Consider the following 18634-nt stretch of genomic DNA (forward strand, 5'->3'; position numbering starts at 1 on the left):
CGTAGACATCGATCTAGTGTGAAACTGACCTTAGGTTGTTGATTTGGAGCTCCCGTTTCTTCGCCTGCGTCAACAGTTCTTCGTATCTCAGTGAGAGTGACTCAACTTCCTTGAGCATCGCTTCCTCTTCAGTCGCATCGCATTCAGTGAGAAGTAGTTCTGATAGATGCTTGGCTAATTCCAAAGTCTGTCCTGGTTTCGCGCCAGCTTTGGCGATATCTTTGGCAGCTGTTGCCAATTCTTCGCCGCTGGCGTTGTCCTTCAGTTCATGAAGCAGGGCCGTACGGAGTTCCTCTAGTGAATCTGATGTTTCTTTTACGGCTGCGGCCAGTTCCACTCGATAGGTCTCTTTCGATGTCAAGGTGTCTACTTGGAGAGATGCGTCCGTTTCCCATGTCAATGTGTCAACCTGGTAACAATCGTTGTAACTGGTAATTTGATGGGATATTAATGAAAATATTGTTGACATTTGTGTAATGTACGAATCAAGCTGACAGCACCTAAACTTAGCTGACTTAGGTTTTAGTCAAAATGCCTAGATACCAGTTTGGCAGAAGACTCAGGGGAGGGGGGACGCTGTGTCCAACAGTGGACGTCTTACAGCTAAAATGATAATGGTGCCAATTGGATATACAATTTGTATAGTATTTGTTTGATAAATCGAATATTAAAATTTTAAGAATACATACTACAATTAAGAGGGTCGGCTTGCATAAATTAAACTACAGAGGATGTGTGATTATATGTTTAAAGCGAGCAAGTCCACAGCTGGGACACAATCATTGAACAGATGACTGCTGAGGTCTTTAGAATCTGGAGTGGAGAGCACGGACCACGATAAGGTCTTGGTTTTTCTGAAAATTTAAGGGGGTGGGGGGTGGAGATATCCACAGTGGACATCCTATGGCTGAAATAATGATGAAAAAGAAATCAATTATCAACAAGTTACCTGGACGGCAGAATCAACGTCTCCGACGACAGAGCCCCTGGCGAGTCGAAGTCGCGTGGTAACGTCTTGCAGTAATGCACGGTACTCCGCTGCCAGAAGGGAGGAACCACCAGCGCCACCCAAAGCGGCTTCTAGTCGGTCGGCTTCCTCCACCAGGTCTGCGCACTCTCTGACGTCTTCCTGAACGTCCTAGAATTACCATTTCAAAAATCCTAATTAATTTCAACCACTTGGAAATTGGTCGGTGATAGCTTAGCTGGTATGATTTCTAACACACGGAAAACGTTATGTAACCCATACAGGTTTATTGGTGGTGTAAAATATTTAAAGAGATGGATGAATATTTTGTTTGCTGTAAATAAATGTAGGGTATTCCAAAAATTCATGGTTTCAAAAGCAATATAAAACCCTGCAGAGTTTGTACTGCCAGAAGACATTGATTCATACTCCAGAGGGATTTATACAGAGTGATTTGGAATAGTTGTAAAGTTAGTTTTTTTTCTGACAAATAAGTTATATATTCACACGTTTAAAGCTTTTACATCTATAGCCTTCCTGATTACGACTACTCCACCAAGAGTATATATAAGAAGAAAAATATGTACTTACGTCCAATTCTTTGAGAATGGCAGCCTGATCCATGGGTGCTGGGGAAAGGTGTAACGCTCTGGTGAGACGGACGTCTGCCTCGGCCAGCGCGACTACTGCCTTCCCATGTGCGGCAATAAACTGACGCTGCAATTCAGTGCCTGCAGCCTGTATACGGGTCCTCAGCTGCTGCCAGCGACGAACAGCTGATCTCAATCGACTGGCATAGTTAGCCCCGTCACCTCGCATCTCAACTCCACGAGCGGACGAGATACGACTGTAAGCATCATCTAATCGCCCAACGTCTTCTTCTAAAGCATCTAAATCTTTTATCACAGCCTTCGAAACACTATCATCATCAGTTTCACCTCGTTGTTTCCTTATCTCAACTTTCTCTACTCTCTTCTCTATAGAGTCTAATTTCTTCTCCACTTTTGGTAGTAGAGAGTTTGCTAATTCAGCTGACTTTCGGATTTCTTTCAGAGCATTCTTTCGTTGTTCTGACATTTCGCAGATGTTTTTCCATTTTTTCTCGACGATATCAACTCCGGTACGTAAGTTTCTCAGATCAAAATTGCCTTTAAGTACGTCGGGATCATTGAATACAAATTCGCAGAGATTTAGGGTTTCCCCTACTTCACTGCTTTCGTTCTCGATGCTCTTGTGTATTTCGTCACGATTCTGGAACTTTTCATCGACAGCTTTAGGCGTTAGAGCTTCGATAACAACTGATGCCGAGAGTTTTGTTTCTATAGAGTGTAATTTCAGTCTTATTTCAGTTAAACGCTCTTCCAGTTGTGTAATGGTTATGACTAGCTCGCTGATTTTAGCAATTCTACTTCTACCAGTTTCTAGTAGTCTTTGCCAGCGCTCCTGAATATCTTTGAGTTGTTTGGAAATATTTTTGCTGTACGTCTTCTCATCCTTCTTAGATAATTCGACCAAGGAGCTTCCTGTTTCAGTGAGCCACTCAAACTCACGCTCTTTCAGAGCAGTCTCAGTTTGAATTTCAGAGTTTAGTCTTCTAATAAGATCTTGTGGGTCCAGAGCGTTAATTTCACTGCTGGTGTTGGAACTCTCAAGTCGTGATTCGAGTGTTGTCATCCATTCCGAGAACCTTGTTATCCTAGAATCGAATATTGTGTAAATTTCCAACCTCTCCTGTAGTCTGTGTATTATAATCGACAGTTGGTGTTCCAGATCAGCTCGTTGCTGTCTCATCTGCCAAACCTTTTGATTGACGATTCTTATGTCCTGTGGACTAAGGCACTCTTTCAGTTGCTCTTGAATTACACTGAGAGCTTCCGTTTGATTTTCAGTCTTATCAATTCTCTTTCTCGATTCGGAATATTTCTCTATGGCTTTCTTAATTTGAGTTCGCGACAAACGGTCTTCGTCAGAGTAAGACATGACCTCATCTTGCGTCCTGGTATATAACTTGTGTAGGTCGGTAGTTATTTTCTCATACTCACTAATGAGTCCAAGTATACGATTCAAGAAATCTCGCCAAGTGTCAAGACTTGCCTGTAAGTTGTCAACTCTCTTCACCAAGCCTGCGTATTCCATCCTGACAGAAGTTCCATATTCTTCAGTGAAAGCCAACACTCTCTTAAGGTATACCGACAGTTTATCAGCTAATTTACGACCTTCTGGTAACTTATCGGAAAGACTTTGAATTTTAGCAAGTATTTTGTTTATCCTCTTGATGTGTACATATCTCAGTTGCAACTTCTCCTTCTCTCTCTCGATTTCTTTCAACCAACGCAATAGTTCTATGTAAATCTCTCTGTAGTCGTCCCATGCAGCAATCCTAGTGCAAACTTCATCGTGTCTGTCTACTATCTTTGCTAGTGTTTCGTTGTGTAGATTTGTCAGTGTATCGAATTTGTCAGCCAAGTCTCTGTTTTTGGTTTCTTTGTTTTCGTTTATTAAAACCGATCTTTGGGATGCTAGAAGATTTCTATGAACGCGACACAGCCGACGATGTTCCGTTAAATTCTCGTAATCGGCTGGCACTGAACCGGATAAGAAAGATCGGAGATCGATTAGGTAATCGTGCCAAAGCTTCAGAGCTGTCTCAGCATCCCTAGACCGGACAAGAGCAGTGGATAGCCTGTGGTAGTGCAAGAATGTATCTCTGAACATGGCATGCCATAGTTCAAGTATCCTCACTATAGAATGCTCTTCCGAAACGTCTCGGTCTATATCTGGAAGTTCTGCTTTTGCTGGCGCTATATCACCTTCGCTCTTTCCGATAGCAATCAAATTATCACGGAGCGCTATTAATTTATCTTCCACTATTTCTCCATCCTCGTGCACTGGAGTCAAATCCTGCAATAGGGAAATTAAATTTATAAATATATATACACACCTGCGTTCGTTATGTCAATGCCATTAAAATATAGTTTCAGATATTTTTATTTAACTTTTTATATACGTATTAAATGAAATCCCCTTTTTAATCTTTAGCTATATTTACATTTATCTAGTTTTATGAACGTTGATGGAATTTTTAAGGTAAAATGAGATATCAAAATTTTATGATACCGACAGCATGTATTGATTTGTATAAGGCATTCGTATATTTATGTTCTCTTGTATATTGTGTTCGTTGTTATGTTCTCTTATATCTGAACTAAACTGTAATTTTTCGAAAATATTAAATAAATTTAATTAACCAATGATATATATTAATTTGCATTGAGATCGGTTCGTGCCATTTAAAGTTAAGAGAAAAAAATTACGAAGGTACATAGTACAGTCAATGTGTATATGAATATTGATATATGTAAAATAAATATGTAAATAAGTTTAGCAATAGAATAAAAGATAGGCTTGTTATATCTATTTCTAGGTTCCATAAAATTAGCAACTCTTTGATAGCAACTGTGTAAGGTATTAAAAATTCTATTACAGTGAAGGATTTTTCAAGTGAAAAAAAGCCTGCTTCTCTATTTTTAATAATTATTAAGATCTATATTCCTCAGACATAAGCGTTCGTGTCTTTGTGTTTTTATAATTACGTTTAATATTACCATTTTTGTCACGTTTTTGCGTGTATTTACCAAGTCTCTAATTTATTTTAGGATGGCCTAATAATATCCAGTTTTTAGTTTATCTACTCTTCATTTAAGAGTATTTTTAATATGAGTACAATAAAACACGTTTGTTGTGGATTCTTCTCTGAAGACAGCGCGTTTGAAACCCTCGTATATTTAAGTGGAATAAATAAATGTCTACACTTGTTCTTCTATATTCATAATCAATTAGTCTATTATTTATATAATAAAAATAATTGAGATTATTTATTTAATAATTATTATTCATACGAAGATGACTTGCAAAAAAAAAATCGGTTAACAAATAAATAAAAATTCAATTCGAGACCACCGTCCTTTTGCGGTGTCAGCACGTGACTGAATTTAAACGAGTCAAATAAGCAACCGTTACTCATTGACAATTCATAAGTCTACCGACGTTTGCGCTGTACCAAAGTTTGTTATTGACAGAATCGTTTATATTAATGGTTCGATTGTTTAAAATGTCTACGCTTCGTTTTTTAAATAAAAAAATGTTATTCGAATAACAGAATACTGTAGGATACTTTAAAGAACAATGACATCGCAAATACATCGGTTAAATATATATTAAGAAACCTATACAAATTTTTTTTAAACTACAACCGGAAATAGGAATAAGGAATATACAATCTCAATAATTTATTTAAATGCAAAAATGTAACAGGAGGATGTTATTTACCTATTATTATATCTATTAAAAAAGTATAATAAATAGTTTTATACCTAAACGATATTAGATATATTTTTAATCTAAATTAGATATTGACAAAAATATCTAAAATTTAATCTCTATCTCTCTTGGTTATGTCAAAACAAAAAAAAAACAACTTAATTTTATTTAAATTTCATTTCTTTAACAAGTGTTCTAATAGTTTAAAGAAACTCCGTATGGAAAAAAAAATAAAATTCATAATATATCATTACTACTGAAACTACACATACAACAGTTCGCTTTGAATATCGCGCATGTGACAGTTCGTTATGAAGTTCCGCGCGTTGACCGATTCACCTTTCGAGCCGAAATTAGCCGATTGTCTCTTTCCAAAGGTCGATGTGCAATATTTATCGCCGGGTACTGCTAGTAATTTCTTATAACAATTACATTACTAAAGAAATATTTCTACCCGGTTACCAGGAATACATTTAGATAACTGGATAATATTGTTTACAGTTCATCACGCAAACTATCTGTCGACGAACTGTATGTGATTGTGGTTAATAAAGATAGACACTTGTTATATATTATGGTCTGACCTTTCAGTTCGTTTCGTAGATTTTATTAACACGTAACTTTGCTCAGAGTGGAGACAAGATAATAAAGACCCATCTCAAGAGAAATGAGACGTAATAGAACAGAAGATGAAGGAAGAAGAAAAAATTAAACACATGTTTAAGCTACCAACCTGTCTCATGTCGCATAGCTTCTCCTTGGCGTGCTGGGCCTTGGCTCTGGCCAGCTGTCTAGCTTCTCCAAGATCAGCCATGGCTCTCACAGCTCCGTTCACCACCTGGAGACGTCTGGCTAATGCATCTACATCCGCCTGCAATGCCCTGGACCCGGTTTCAGCAGCCACCCTCGCTGCCAGCAATCGCAGCTCTGCCACACGTGCCTCTTGTTCTAAGCATGCCTGTGACAAGAAGAAAAAAAAAGATTTTTTAACCTTTTCCACTCCAATGTCGAGTGTCACTCGACACTGATTTTGTTCCACAAGCTCCACAGTAGAGTGATAATCGACGTGGTGCAATACTTCTTTTTGCGGAAAATTTTAAAACAGGAAAGATTTTTGCTACTAAAATTTTTGAATTACGAATGAATGAAACATATTCTAGAATCGCAAGATACTATAATTCAATTAAATTTTATCGATGCTACATATCGGCCTTGGAGTGGAAAGGGTTAAAGATCCATCTCTCTTCGTTGAGGAATGTGACCTCTTTCATTGCAGAATAGATGGCTGCTGTGGCCTTAAAGTTCAAGAGTGGATATATCACGCACCAGCAAGCGACAACAACGATCTTGTCAATGTCATCAGACGTTGGATGCAGACTATATACGCTTTCAACCAGTAGTGACGTATGTCCAACAGTGAACATCCTATAGTTAAAATGACGATGAACGATAAATGCTTCAAATATATCATGTAATTAATAATAAGTCAAGTAATAAAAAAGTCAAAGTACAAAATAAAAAGCTTTTAAGTGATGATACAGTTTAGGAATTATTATCTTTTACTATTAGATAAGGATTAAGAATGTTTGTGAAAGTCGTCTGCCTTAATTCAGCTGTAAAACGTCCACTTCTGGACATAGATCTCCTACATATTCTCAAAAGGTCCGGTTGGGAACGGCCAGAATCTCTCTTTCTCTCTCTCTCTCTATATTATATATATATATATATATATAAGTAAATGTATATAAGTTTATATATATATATATATATATATATATATATATATATATATATATATGTAGGTAGTCATTTCATTATCTCAACAGGGTGTGGAAGATAAGAAAAGTGATCACTTTTTTAAAGTGATCATAAAACACACGTATCCCTATCAAAGTTTGTTTTAGGCACTTAGATCATTAGGAAGCCTTGTAGTTTTAATTTACGTCTATAGAAGCGTTTAATTCGATTTTAATTCTCTTGATGTATAGAAGTGATCAATTTACGTAATTTTTTTTTATTAAAATTGAATCACCAATAAACGAATTCACCATTCCTTCATTTTCATCATCCACTCCGTTATTATATATACATAATATAATTAACATACAGTAAGGTCTGTTGTGGGTCAATGAAACATTAAAATTTAAAGTCGTAAATAATTTTAAGGGTGCCATAAAAGAAAGAGTCGAATTAATCGAAAACTTTCACGACCCGCGCCCGAAATCGCAGAGAAAGGTAGAAAGTGCACTGATGGATTAATATGGTAACACACGATTCATTTATTGCATCTTACAAGGTTTTGGTGTGGCATTAAATGAGCCGTTGCCATACTTTGCGATCGAATACCGTGTTGCGCAATTACTTATATAGTAACAACAAAGCAGTGATTTTTGTTCGAAAACTAAACATGGAGCAGGTATCCAGCGATAGAGAACTGAGACTTGAGATCGCAGATCCTGGGTTCGTTTACCGGGATAAAATCGTATATGCTTGACGCTTTGTGTGTTTATGAAGTATCTAATAGATTCAGGCGTTACATCGCGGAAGTCCATCTTAAATAAGAAAGGGACTAATATATAGCTACTTTCGCTATGCAGCAGTAGTCGTGCAACGAAGTGCACCGCCCGCCAGTCCGCTGATAAATGCGCGTGCGGTAAACAATACGAATTATTCAACTACCACCGTTAATTCACTTAACACGTGTTTCACCTCTCCACGGGGCATCCTCAGGAGTATGTTACACCGACCAGTGCCAAACATCGAGTGCAAACGGTGTAACAGCGGGCTGGCGGGCGGTGCACTTTATTGCACGACTACTGCTGCATAGCGGAAGTAGCTATATATTAGTCCTTTTCTTAGTTAGTTACAAAGGTTTGCTACCGCTCAGAAATAAGTTTCCAGAGGACGGTCAGCATTGTCCTCTGCGTACCATAATACCATATTGCGATCGCCGACCCGCCTGCCAGGCGTGGCGATTATATCTTTTTTAAATATTATTACCTAACCTAACCTAACCTAACTTTATTCCACATACATCAGTCCGTAACTTTGTTTTTACAATTACGTTTCATGTTTGTCTCAATATATTTACTAACTTAAATCGTAGGCTATTTAAAACTAAGTTCAAGTTAACTAATTATTTTTTTAAAATCATTGAAGTAATATTTTAATTATAGTAAATCCTCTATAAGATATCTTTGACGAAGGCCTATATCTTGAAGTATGCGAAAGTTGAAACATGTTTTATGTGCTAGAAAATATATTAATATGTACACCCTACACGAAATAAGCCCGCCGATTTTTAACAACACAATTAAAAAACACATTAATTAATTGTAAATATTTACAAACCTATTAGTTGACGATTTAATTATTTGTTATTGCTAAACTTCCTTTAATAATTTATATTTTAATTAATATAGTTTATCACGAAATAGACAAACACATTTAATGATTTGTAAACAGGATGTTTTTAGAATAAAGTTTACTAGTTTAAAAAATATCTATACTTGATGCTTATTATGTAAACAGATGTTGTACTGAAAAAATTTACTCTGTGTTTAATTTCACTCGTCTTCAACGCGTATGCGTCTGTATTTTTAAACGGTTTTATTTAGTTCGACCCGTACGGAATTTGTTTATTTGGGTCAAAATTAGAAATCGAAATTTAAGCATCTTCCCGTAGTCAGATTGATCTGAAATTTGGTACACACATTTAATTTAGACGATAATACAATATAATAAAATCAATAACATTATAAATCCAAGATGGCCGCCGATACAAAATGGCGGATTACATATTTTTCCTTAACCCCCTCAATATGGGTATCAAATGAAAGGACTACACTAGTAAAACACGATGATTATGTCAAAATTTAAAATTCAAGATGGACGCCGTTCCAATATGGCGGACTAGGTACATATTTTTCCACAATCACCACAATATGGATATCAAAAAACCGTTTAACTTAAAAGTTTTTTAAATGTATTTATTATTGAAGTGTTTCTATACGCATGTAAAAATTTTTGTACCGATAATTTTTTTATATCCGTATAGACGAATAAGATGGTTAAGTATACAGGATGATTGTTATTGGATGTAAAAGCTTCAATGGTAATAAATCCGACCGACATTAACAAATGAAAATCAGTGTATTTAAAATGTTCTTTGATACACAACGTAAACAAAGAGATCCGACATTCTTTTCTCTGGATCATTAAAAGCAAATCAAAAGCGTCTTCCAAATTCAAATTACAACTTTATTATAATTAATCATTGTCTATTTGTCCTTGTAGAGTTCGTGCTGCCAGATATAATTGGCCAGTCGCATTCTGATGGAATTTCAAAGTTATCACTTCGTACAGGGTTATTAGAAATAGATGTATATTCACTCCCTTAAAGCCTACCTATAAGCCTCATCTATAAGCAATCAACCTGTAAACTTAATATAAAAGTCAGATCTTTTGTAGCACTGAATTTTAAAATGGCGAGCGTATTTCTACAAGCAATGGTTTCTATTTTGGAGCGATCTCAGCTTTGTTCTCGAGGTGGGAATAGGTAAAAAAATATAGGAAGAATGTTAAATGTCGCACACCATAGATAAGAATAAAAATAAATGGTCGGGTAAATCCCGACTACGAGAAAACAAAATAAGATAAAAGATTAAATTAACAATCGATATAATTAAATACACAAATAAAAATTGATAATAAAGGAAAAATAATAAAAAGATGCTGTAATAAATATCAAATATCACCCGGAAGATGAGGGAAAAACGGTGATGTGTGAAAGAAGATCAGAACGTAATGAATGAAAGAAAATGTGAAGAATGTGAAAAAGAAATTGTGAATAAAGAAAAAGAGAGAGATTAGTAAACATAACAAAACGCCTTTGCGATATATAAAACAAAATCTCTGACGTCATTACTCGAACGTGATATAAACAGATTTATATTTAGAGCAGATACAGGTGAACACAACGGTAAAAGTGCAAGCGCATGCGCCGAGTTTATTTGCATCTATGTTGCAATAGGTGGGCTTCGATCCAAATTCCTTGACTTTTGTTATATCATCTAAAATTCATCTTTCCTCGATTACTATAGCATACAATGGATAATAGACAAGACTAAACTAGCCAAACAGAAGGATTGTAAGATAAATACAACTTTCATGATATCACCGGAAGTTTAATACAAACTATTTGAATGTATTTTAAATAGCACGCCTAGTTAACTTGTTATAGCATAAATAATGTCCTATAAAAGCAACTCTTATGATTATTGTTTATATATAGATAAACTGCAGAAGATAGTTGTTCATTCAATCTAAAGTAGTGATTCCCAAAGTGGTCTATATCGACCCCTAGTGGTCTATGACAACATGCAAGGGGTAGACCCATAGTCAGCGAAAAAAAAATTTGAGGGTCCATGAAATGAAAATGGGGGTCCACGATAGTGTATCTCAACACATACACTGATAGTATCTATTTACTTACATCATACTATCTTATAATATCAAAACATTTACATTATTTATAAAAGTACCTATGAAGTAAAAAAAAATACTATATATGTTTATAAAATTGTGTAAGCTGTAGGATGTTGGTAATCGCTTTGTGGTCGCAATACATTTTGAACATATACTAAACTTCACTACAGTTAGAAATTTACAGGAAATCAATATCAGGTAAGTATAGGGTCTACCCAACACGGAAAAACATGGCAAGGGGTCTACGGCACAAAAAAGTTTGGGGAACTCTGATCTAAAGGATTGGGAATACAGAACATATGACTATATATCATCTACATCATCTTCATCTACAGGTAAAGAAGATACCTTGTTAATTGTTGAAGATTACGAATCGACAAACGCAACGCTGAACATCCATGCACATCGATAAGGTGGTTGGATGACGCTGAACATTGCTTTCAACCTGTCCTATTGGAAATCTTGTGAAACCTGCCTCAATAGTGAACATACTTAGCTAAAATGATGATCACAATGATGAATTGAAGACCAAAATTTTACTTTCTCAACGCCAAGAATTTAAAGATGCTTTTCTATCGACTATAGGCAAAAGCATCTGTCCTATGTCTCGTCTGATGTTAAATGCTTGTCTATAAAAAACCTATTCACTATTAACTTGAACACTCCCAAGTTATAGCCGATAGGTTGTTCTACATCTTGTCGTATCAAAACTCTTATTGTGGGTTGAAGGGATTTAGACATAGATATTATGAATCGATTTTTTTTAACATAGCTTACACTGCTTCTCCAAGGGTATTTGCAGATGTTGTCGATATAATCGAAGTACTTGTTACTAGCTGAATGATGTGCATGTACTATACAAGGCTTGTGTTGCCATGTAGATAGACCCACATACCTATTGGATGCGGAGAGAAAATGTAAAAGCACGAACAGAAATATGAGATCCAAATATTCACGCAAGAACAAACGTGACCCGGCGAGGAAGTGGGTCAACGAGGCGCTTCCGTGTAGGCGGGGTTTGCTTACAACAAATTAACGCTATATATGCTACACGCTAATTTAAACTGCTATTTCGCATAGCACGCTAAATCGTTGGAGTTTGATAAACAAATCTAATACAGTACACGCTAATTACAATTACATTCCTTTAGGTTAATGAGTCTTGTGTTGAATTGTTTAGTCTTCATTGACCCTTGTTGTTCCAGAATACTTAATTTAAATTTCATAAGTCGTTTCTCTATCTACCTCAGGTACTTTTCTATGACCTTATTTTGTTATATCTGTTCCAGTTGGATCAGAGTTTTTTCGAAATTTCCATAGAATTCAAAAATGGAAAACTCTTTTTCCATGGTATTGGTAGAGCTTTTTGAATCAATCGATATGTTAGGTATTCTATCAAATTTTAAATGTCTTGAAAAATGTTTGACAGTTACGCGATCTGCGACAATATACAGGATGATTGAAAATAGGTGTAATAGCTTTAGAGATGTGTACATATAGATCATTTGCTGGCAATCGATGTATGGTGCAACAAATATAAAAATCGATTTTAAAATTTAGATCACAAACCTGTATACTTTGTACTGAGAGAACTTATTGGCCTTGTCGGATTCCAAAAGAAATTTAATGTAACATATCGAATTAATAAATTTAAATTTGCTGACAAATCAACTATAGTTTTCACACTTTTAAAGCCTTTTTATTTATAACAAATAACCCTATTGAAGTCTATATATATGTTCTGATATATACGATACAAGTCTATGAATCTAACAGGAATATAACATACAATATATGACAAATCAATATATTATTAACGTCCCAATTGAGTGAGACAATTGGCTGTATTGGATACAGAGGTATTGTATTTATTTATTGTAGAGATGGGTAGCTCGGAAGCTAAAGACAAGAAAGATATATATCTTTGCAAAAGATATAAACACTATCTCACATGTGATTCAATTATATCTCTATATCTTTATACTTGAGTCAATTTTCGTGATGAATTACGGTTCGTTCAGAGTCAGAAAGAGATGGCATTTATAGAAATTTACACGTAAAAGCGAGAGATAGTTAACTATTGCATGTTTGTATTAAAAATGTACACTACGGATTTTGCGCGTTTAGCTTTTTTGTGCTTTATGAAAAGGACATAAAATACTTAATAGGTAGCAAATGCAACCAAAAAATCTCACTAATTTGCTATAATTTTCAAGATTCCATTATTAAATTTCACACGTTTTATTTCGCCTGAGTTCTAAGTCTGAGCTATAAGAGGCAAAAATATAAAGGATATATTTTTAGTGATTGCTGCCTTATTCTCTCTCCATGGCGTACTAAGATAAATGAGTTAAATATATAAAAGAGTGATATATATCCAAAGATCAAAAAGATATAAATCATTCTTTTCTTGTCAGGGATACAATTTTCCCATCACTAATTCATTGGTGTTTCCATGTAGACCGTATCAGTTTCCACTTCAATTAGTATTATTTAAATATTTGTAATCTTCCACAGATAAAAAATGCTTCCGTAAACTGCTTTGGTACTTAGTAGATTATATATCATATGACGATCTATTGTATTTATTCGTTCAGTTATGCAGATTAGGAAACGATGGTAGAAAGATAATATATACGAATTATGAGGTTTTGATCTAATTTCTAATGCTAATTAAAGATGATTATAACATGCCCAAAAACAAATACAGCGATGTTTTAAATCTACAAAAACTATAATAGTAAAATATAATACTAATTTTTACTATTCACCTCCCTACTCCCCTTTTTGAGTAGAATCTCCTAATGTCCTTTCTTAGCTGATTTCTACTCTTTAAAAGGAATATTTCTACATAATTACAAGTCTCTAACATTTATGGTTCTAGAGTAATCGTGATGAGTAAGTATATTGGTAGAAATCTTTTATATATATGTCTTTTAATATAAAATATATAGCTCGTTGATTAGCACTCGGTGTTTGACACTGGTCGGTGTAACATCTCCTGAGGATGCCCCATGGAGGGGTGAAACACGTGCAGAGTAGATTAACGGCTGTAGTTGTGTTTCGCATAGTTTGCCGCACGCGTATTTAGCAGCGGGCAGGCGGGCAGGCGGGCACCACTTTATTGCACGACTACTGCTGCATATCGGAAGTAGCTATATATTAGTCCCTTTATTAATTAGGATGGACTTCCGCGAGGTTCCTGATTCTATCAGAAAGTAATTAAAATATTTATATTGATTTGTGAATAAAATAGCTAAGATCACGTTCCGGAGGTTAAAAATAATCAATCTTACATCTCAGGTACGATATCTGACGATAGAGTGTGCATTTTGATGCGTTCGTACGTGATAGACACTGTTTTAAATCTATCGTATATAATGCTCTCTCTGTCATTGAAGGAAATTACGTGTTCTAATAATGGAAACATCGCAAATGAACATATATATATATATATATATAAAATTAGATATGTGTCACTTAGGAAGGAGTCCTAAAAAATAAGATTATACCAGTTAAATCCTGATCTATGATGGTTTCGTGTCAGAACCATTAAGCGAATATTAGAGGGAGGAGTTAGGACATCCCATCCACGAAGGCTATCGATCGCGGGGCCACACGACGAACCCACAAAGCTGGGGCGCGGCCGGTCACGCCCGCCGCAATTAAGAGAATCTAAACAGTGCACTATAAATATATTAGACATGAAATAATTTCGCAAACTGTGCGCACTTGTATGAATTATACAGATTGATTGATTATAAGTGTAAAACATATAGTGTTAAATATATAGCTCGTTAGTCAGTAAAACCTGTATAAAGTATTACAGTACCCGGCGAGAAATATTGCACATCGACATTTGGAAAGAAACAATCGGCTAACTTCGGCTTCGTAGAGCACTATCTCTGTCCCACACTACCTATGTGACGTTTTGTTAGTAGTTGTATTTCGTGCGATATAATCGTCATATGATATATATCGCGTCGTATAATTATAAAAATCTCTTTTATAATTTAAAATTTTCAATATTCCTTGTCAATTTTTTACATAATTCTCTGGCTAAAAATGGCGGAGATAGGCATAGTTATCTTTTTTCTCTGAATAAACAAGTGTAAAAGACTACACGATGTAAGGAAAAACATTACCCCTATTCGGCATGCAAAGAATAGATACAATTATGTTCTTATAAATAAATATTTTCACTGCATTACCTAGCAAAAATTTTTGAGATATAACCTATATTTAGTTTTACGTCTCTCCTGAAAAGTAACATTTTTTTTTACTTACATTTTATTCGGTGGTGGCAGCGATATATCTATATGAATCATCTCATTACGAAGAAGTTACTTTAAAATTTTGACTCACTTTAAGTGAAAGAAGTTCCAGAGTTCTTTATCAGCCCACTGGCGACACATCCAGACATATGTGACGAAGACATCCATATTTAGACGTACCACCCCTGAACTGGGCCCACTCATACTTGGCGCCATTACCGAGACGACATTTTTGAATCATTACAACAAATACTAGAGTTTACTGTGATATTGGGACATTTTTTGACCACACATTGGGACATTTTTTGACCACACATTGGGACATTTTTTGACCGCACATTGGGACATTTATTGACCACACATTGGGACATTTTTTGCCCACACATTGGGACATTTTTTGATCACACATTGGGACATTTTTTGACCGCACATTGGGACATTTATTGATCACACATTGGGACATTTTTGACTACACATTGGGACATTTTTGACTACACATTGGGACATTTTTTGACCACACATTGGGACATTTTTTGTGCAGCCTAAATGGAAATTTTTAGTTTTAAAGTGGCAAGGCGTAGAGGACGCTTAGCTCAAGATATCTTTTAAAGTAGCGAAGCCCTAGGGCTCCCAGTAGAGACTCTTGGGGCCGCTACATGTCATTATTTTACCGGAATGGGAGGAACCGTTAAGATCTTAGATCCTATTCAGTGCACGCTCCATTAATTGACTAAGTTCAAAGAGGCCCTGCTATTGATAATATCACTACTACAACTTCAAAAATACATACAATAGAAAAAATATTCAATGACAATGATTTCAAATATTTCGTAAAATAAGCGCGAACAATTACTTCAATTCAATGAATATACTAGTTACGTTTTTTTTAACTTCTCCATTATCGTAATTTATTAGCCGGGGTGAACCACCTTTGCGAAATGTGTCATCAAGTAACAACACGCGGTTCAACGGAACATTATCGCCTCTGTCTTCCGCTCCAACTCTTAACATCAATTCAATTGCAAATCAATCTATTGCTTATTTATCATTAACAAACGCTCCTAGCTGTGTTTTCTAATGACATAACGATCCTCTCTTATTGCAAAAGAATCACACAATATGCAATAGAAAGAAATAAAAGTTAGGCATAGACAACGAATAAAAACTTACAAGTTAAAAAAATATATATAAAACTGTGATATAGAATAGATAAAAATGTGATACAATAAAATTAAGAAAATGTAAAATGAAAAGAGGATGAAAGAAAGGTAAACAGAGCAAAAGGGAAAGCAGAATTGCGGCATAAAAGAATAGAATGAAAGATTATGTGAAGTATGAAAGTAGAGAATGAAAATAAAAAATAATTATGTGAATAAATAAAATTGCCCATAAAGTCTCTGTCCCACCAAAGATAGGGGTACGAGAGGCCCCCAATAACTGGCCATAAAAAAAAATGACATAACGAATATAGCAAAAATTTAATCATTATTTCTGCAGTTTGACTTTCACAGCTGGATATAAGCCTTCAATATAGATATCCAATAGGACAGGTTGAAATCCAGGGGCGGCTTAACCTATAGTGCAGGGTGTGCAATGCACACGGGCGCGTCGGCGCTCCCTGAGACAGCTAAGAGCATCGTCTATCATACTGTAAGCTATACCTACTTATAAAATAGCTTGTTGGAATATGGAAAAACTTTCTTGTTACGACGGCAAAGTTAATAGTTATAGCCGCGTGGGGGGGGGGGAGGGTTTCAGGGCTAGGGGGCGCCAGGGTTTCATTGCACACGAGCTAGAGTTACCCCTGTTGGAATCGACCTGTTCTATTGTCTTCCGATGAACTTAACAAAGTCATCTGTCCACCTTGAGGAACTTATAACTCATGCCGCCCACTGTTCTAAATTGCTAAGTTATGTCGGTTACTTTCGTACATCTACTTATTCCTGATTCGATCTAGTTAAGTAAATTCAAGCAAAGCCTATTTCACGGCTACGTTTTTTCGTTTCGCGACATAGTTTCATTATAGAGTAATTACTCATATATATATATATATATATATATATATATATATATATATAAATCTAATATATAAAATTCTCGTGTCACGGTGTTCGAACTTGAACTCCTCCTAAACGGCTTGACCGACTTTTACCAAATTTTATATGCGTATTCAGTAGATCTGAGAATCGGCTACTATCTATTTTTCATACCCCTAAGTGATAAGGGTGGTCCACGCCTAAATTATTTTTTTTATTTTTTAGACAATTTTTTTGGTTTTTATTTTATTATGATACAGCATATAAAAAAACATACAACCTTAAATTTTCACCCCTCTACGATCAACCCTTATTTTTAAATTGAAAATTAAAAATATTTTTTTTGCATAACAACGTTTGCGGGAACAGCTAGTAAATATATATTATTCTGTGTGTTACGAAGTTGCATGACGTCACTCGAAAGGCGTTCGAAAATTAAATATCGGCGTATCTAGTAGACACATCGCTCTGCGTGCAACGACGCTAGAAGCGGCAGTCCTTGGGAAGTTAGACGAATTAAACGCACGGGCCTTCGTTTGTTTTAACTTTACTTCGTACGATTTGAATGCTTTGCTTCGGAATCGAATCCTAAACGAGAAGATCGTCAAAGATCTAAGACAGAGTTCCCCAAACTTTTTTGTGTCGTAGACCCCTTGCCACGTTTTTCCGTGTTGGGTAGATCCCCAACTTACCTGATATTGATTTCCTGTAAATTTCTAACTGTAGTGAAGTTTAGTGTTAAAACACTTAAAGTAAAAACACATGTTAATTTATACATTTATTAATTGAATTTAAATTAAAACTACTTAAAATAAAATTTTGTATCTGTCATGTAAAATATACGTAACATTAAATAAACATAAAATAAACTATAAATAATATAAAATAAGCAATAAGTCAATATTTTTAGTGAGAAGGATGAACCTGATGCTTTAATAATAAATTATCAACATTTGGCGTCAATTATGGAAGGGTTAATCTTAAATCACCTCGGCTAATGATGTCCAGTCTGTTTCTTTTTTTCTTCATAGGTACTAATAATGTAAATGTTTTGATATTATAAGATAGTATGATGTAAGTAAATTGGTACTATCAGTGTATGTGTTGAGATCTACTATCGTGGACCCCCATTTTCATTTCATGGACCCGCAAATTTTTTTTTCGTTGACGTAGACCCCTTGCAGGTTGCCATAGACCACTAGGGGTCGATATAGACCACTTTGGGTATCACTGGTCTAAGACCACTCGAAGAATTTGGTGTATTAGTGGCAGTGGAGATATACCATAGCTACTGCAACTGACGATTGACAGTGTCAGCAAGTTTTCATGATCAAGTGGTTTCGTTCAGTAACAACGCGTATACATAATACTTGAGAATACAGTTCTTTACGATGTTAGTCCACCTTATGGTAGACTTACCAACGCCTTCCGACTTATGGCCGCTACTCAAGAACCTTGGTTACACTGCGCATCATACTAGCAATTCTTCGAGTTACATCGGTGATTAGATCTCGCAGCAAAGCTCTGATCATTGCTTTAGTCTACCTCGA

The 18634-nt window shown here is 35.4% G+C and overlaps 1 protein-coding gene across 7 annotated transcripts in view; it reads right to left on the minus strand.

Moving 5' to 3' along the window:
* Msp300 (Muscle-specific protein 300 kDa) overlaps positions 1 to 18634 on the minus strand; it is a 264397-nt gene that overhangs the window by 13923 nt on the left and 231840 nt on the right. For all 7 annotated transcript variants that reach the window (XM_068776243.1, XM_068776245.1, XM_068776246.1 and 4 more), the window contains 4 exons: positions 6021 to 6245; positions 1559 to 3868; positions 950 to 1138; positions 30 to 409 (listed from right to left, as the gene is read on the minus strand). In XM_068776243.1, the coding sequence (XP_068632344.1) occupies positions 30 to 409; positions 950 to 1138; positions 1559 to 3868; positions 6021 to 6245 (3104 nt within the window). The remainder of the gene's footprint in view (positions 1 to 29; positions 410 to 949; positions 1139 to 1558; positions 3869 to 6020; positions 6246 to 18634) is intronic.

This window comes from Battus philenor, unplaced genomic scaffold (genome assembly GCF_028537555.1).
Source record: "Battus philenor isolate CCGP_79_NKW_IND1 unplaced genomic scaffold, ilBatPhil1.0.hap1 SCAF_12, whole genome shotgun sequence".
Classification (NCBI taxonomy): Eukaryota; Metazoa; Arthropoda; class Insecta; order Lepidoptera; family Papilionidae; genus Battus; species Battus philenor.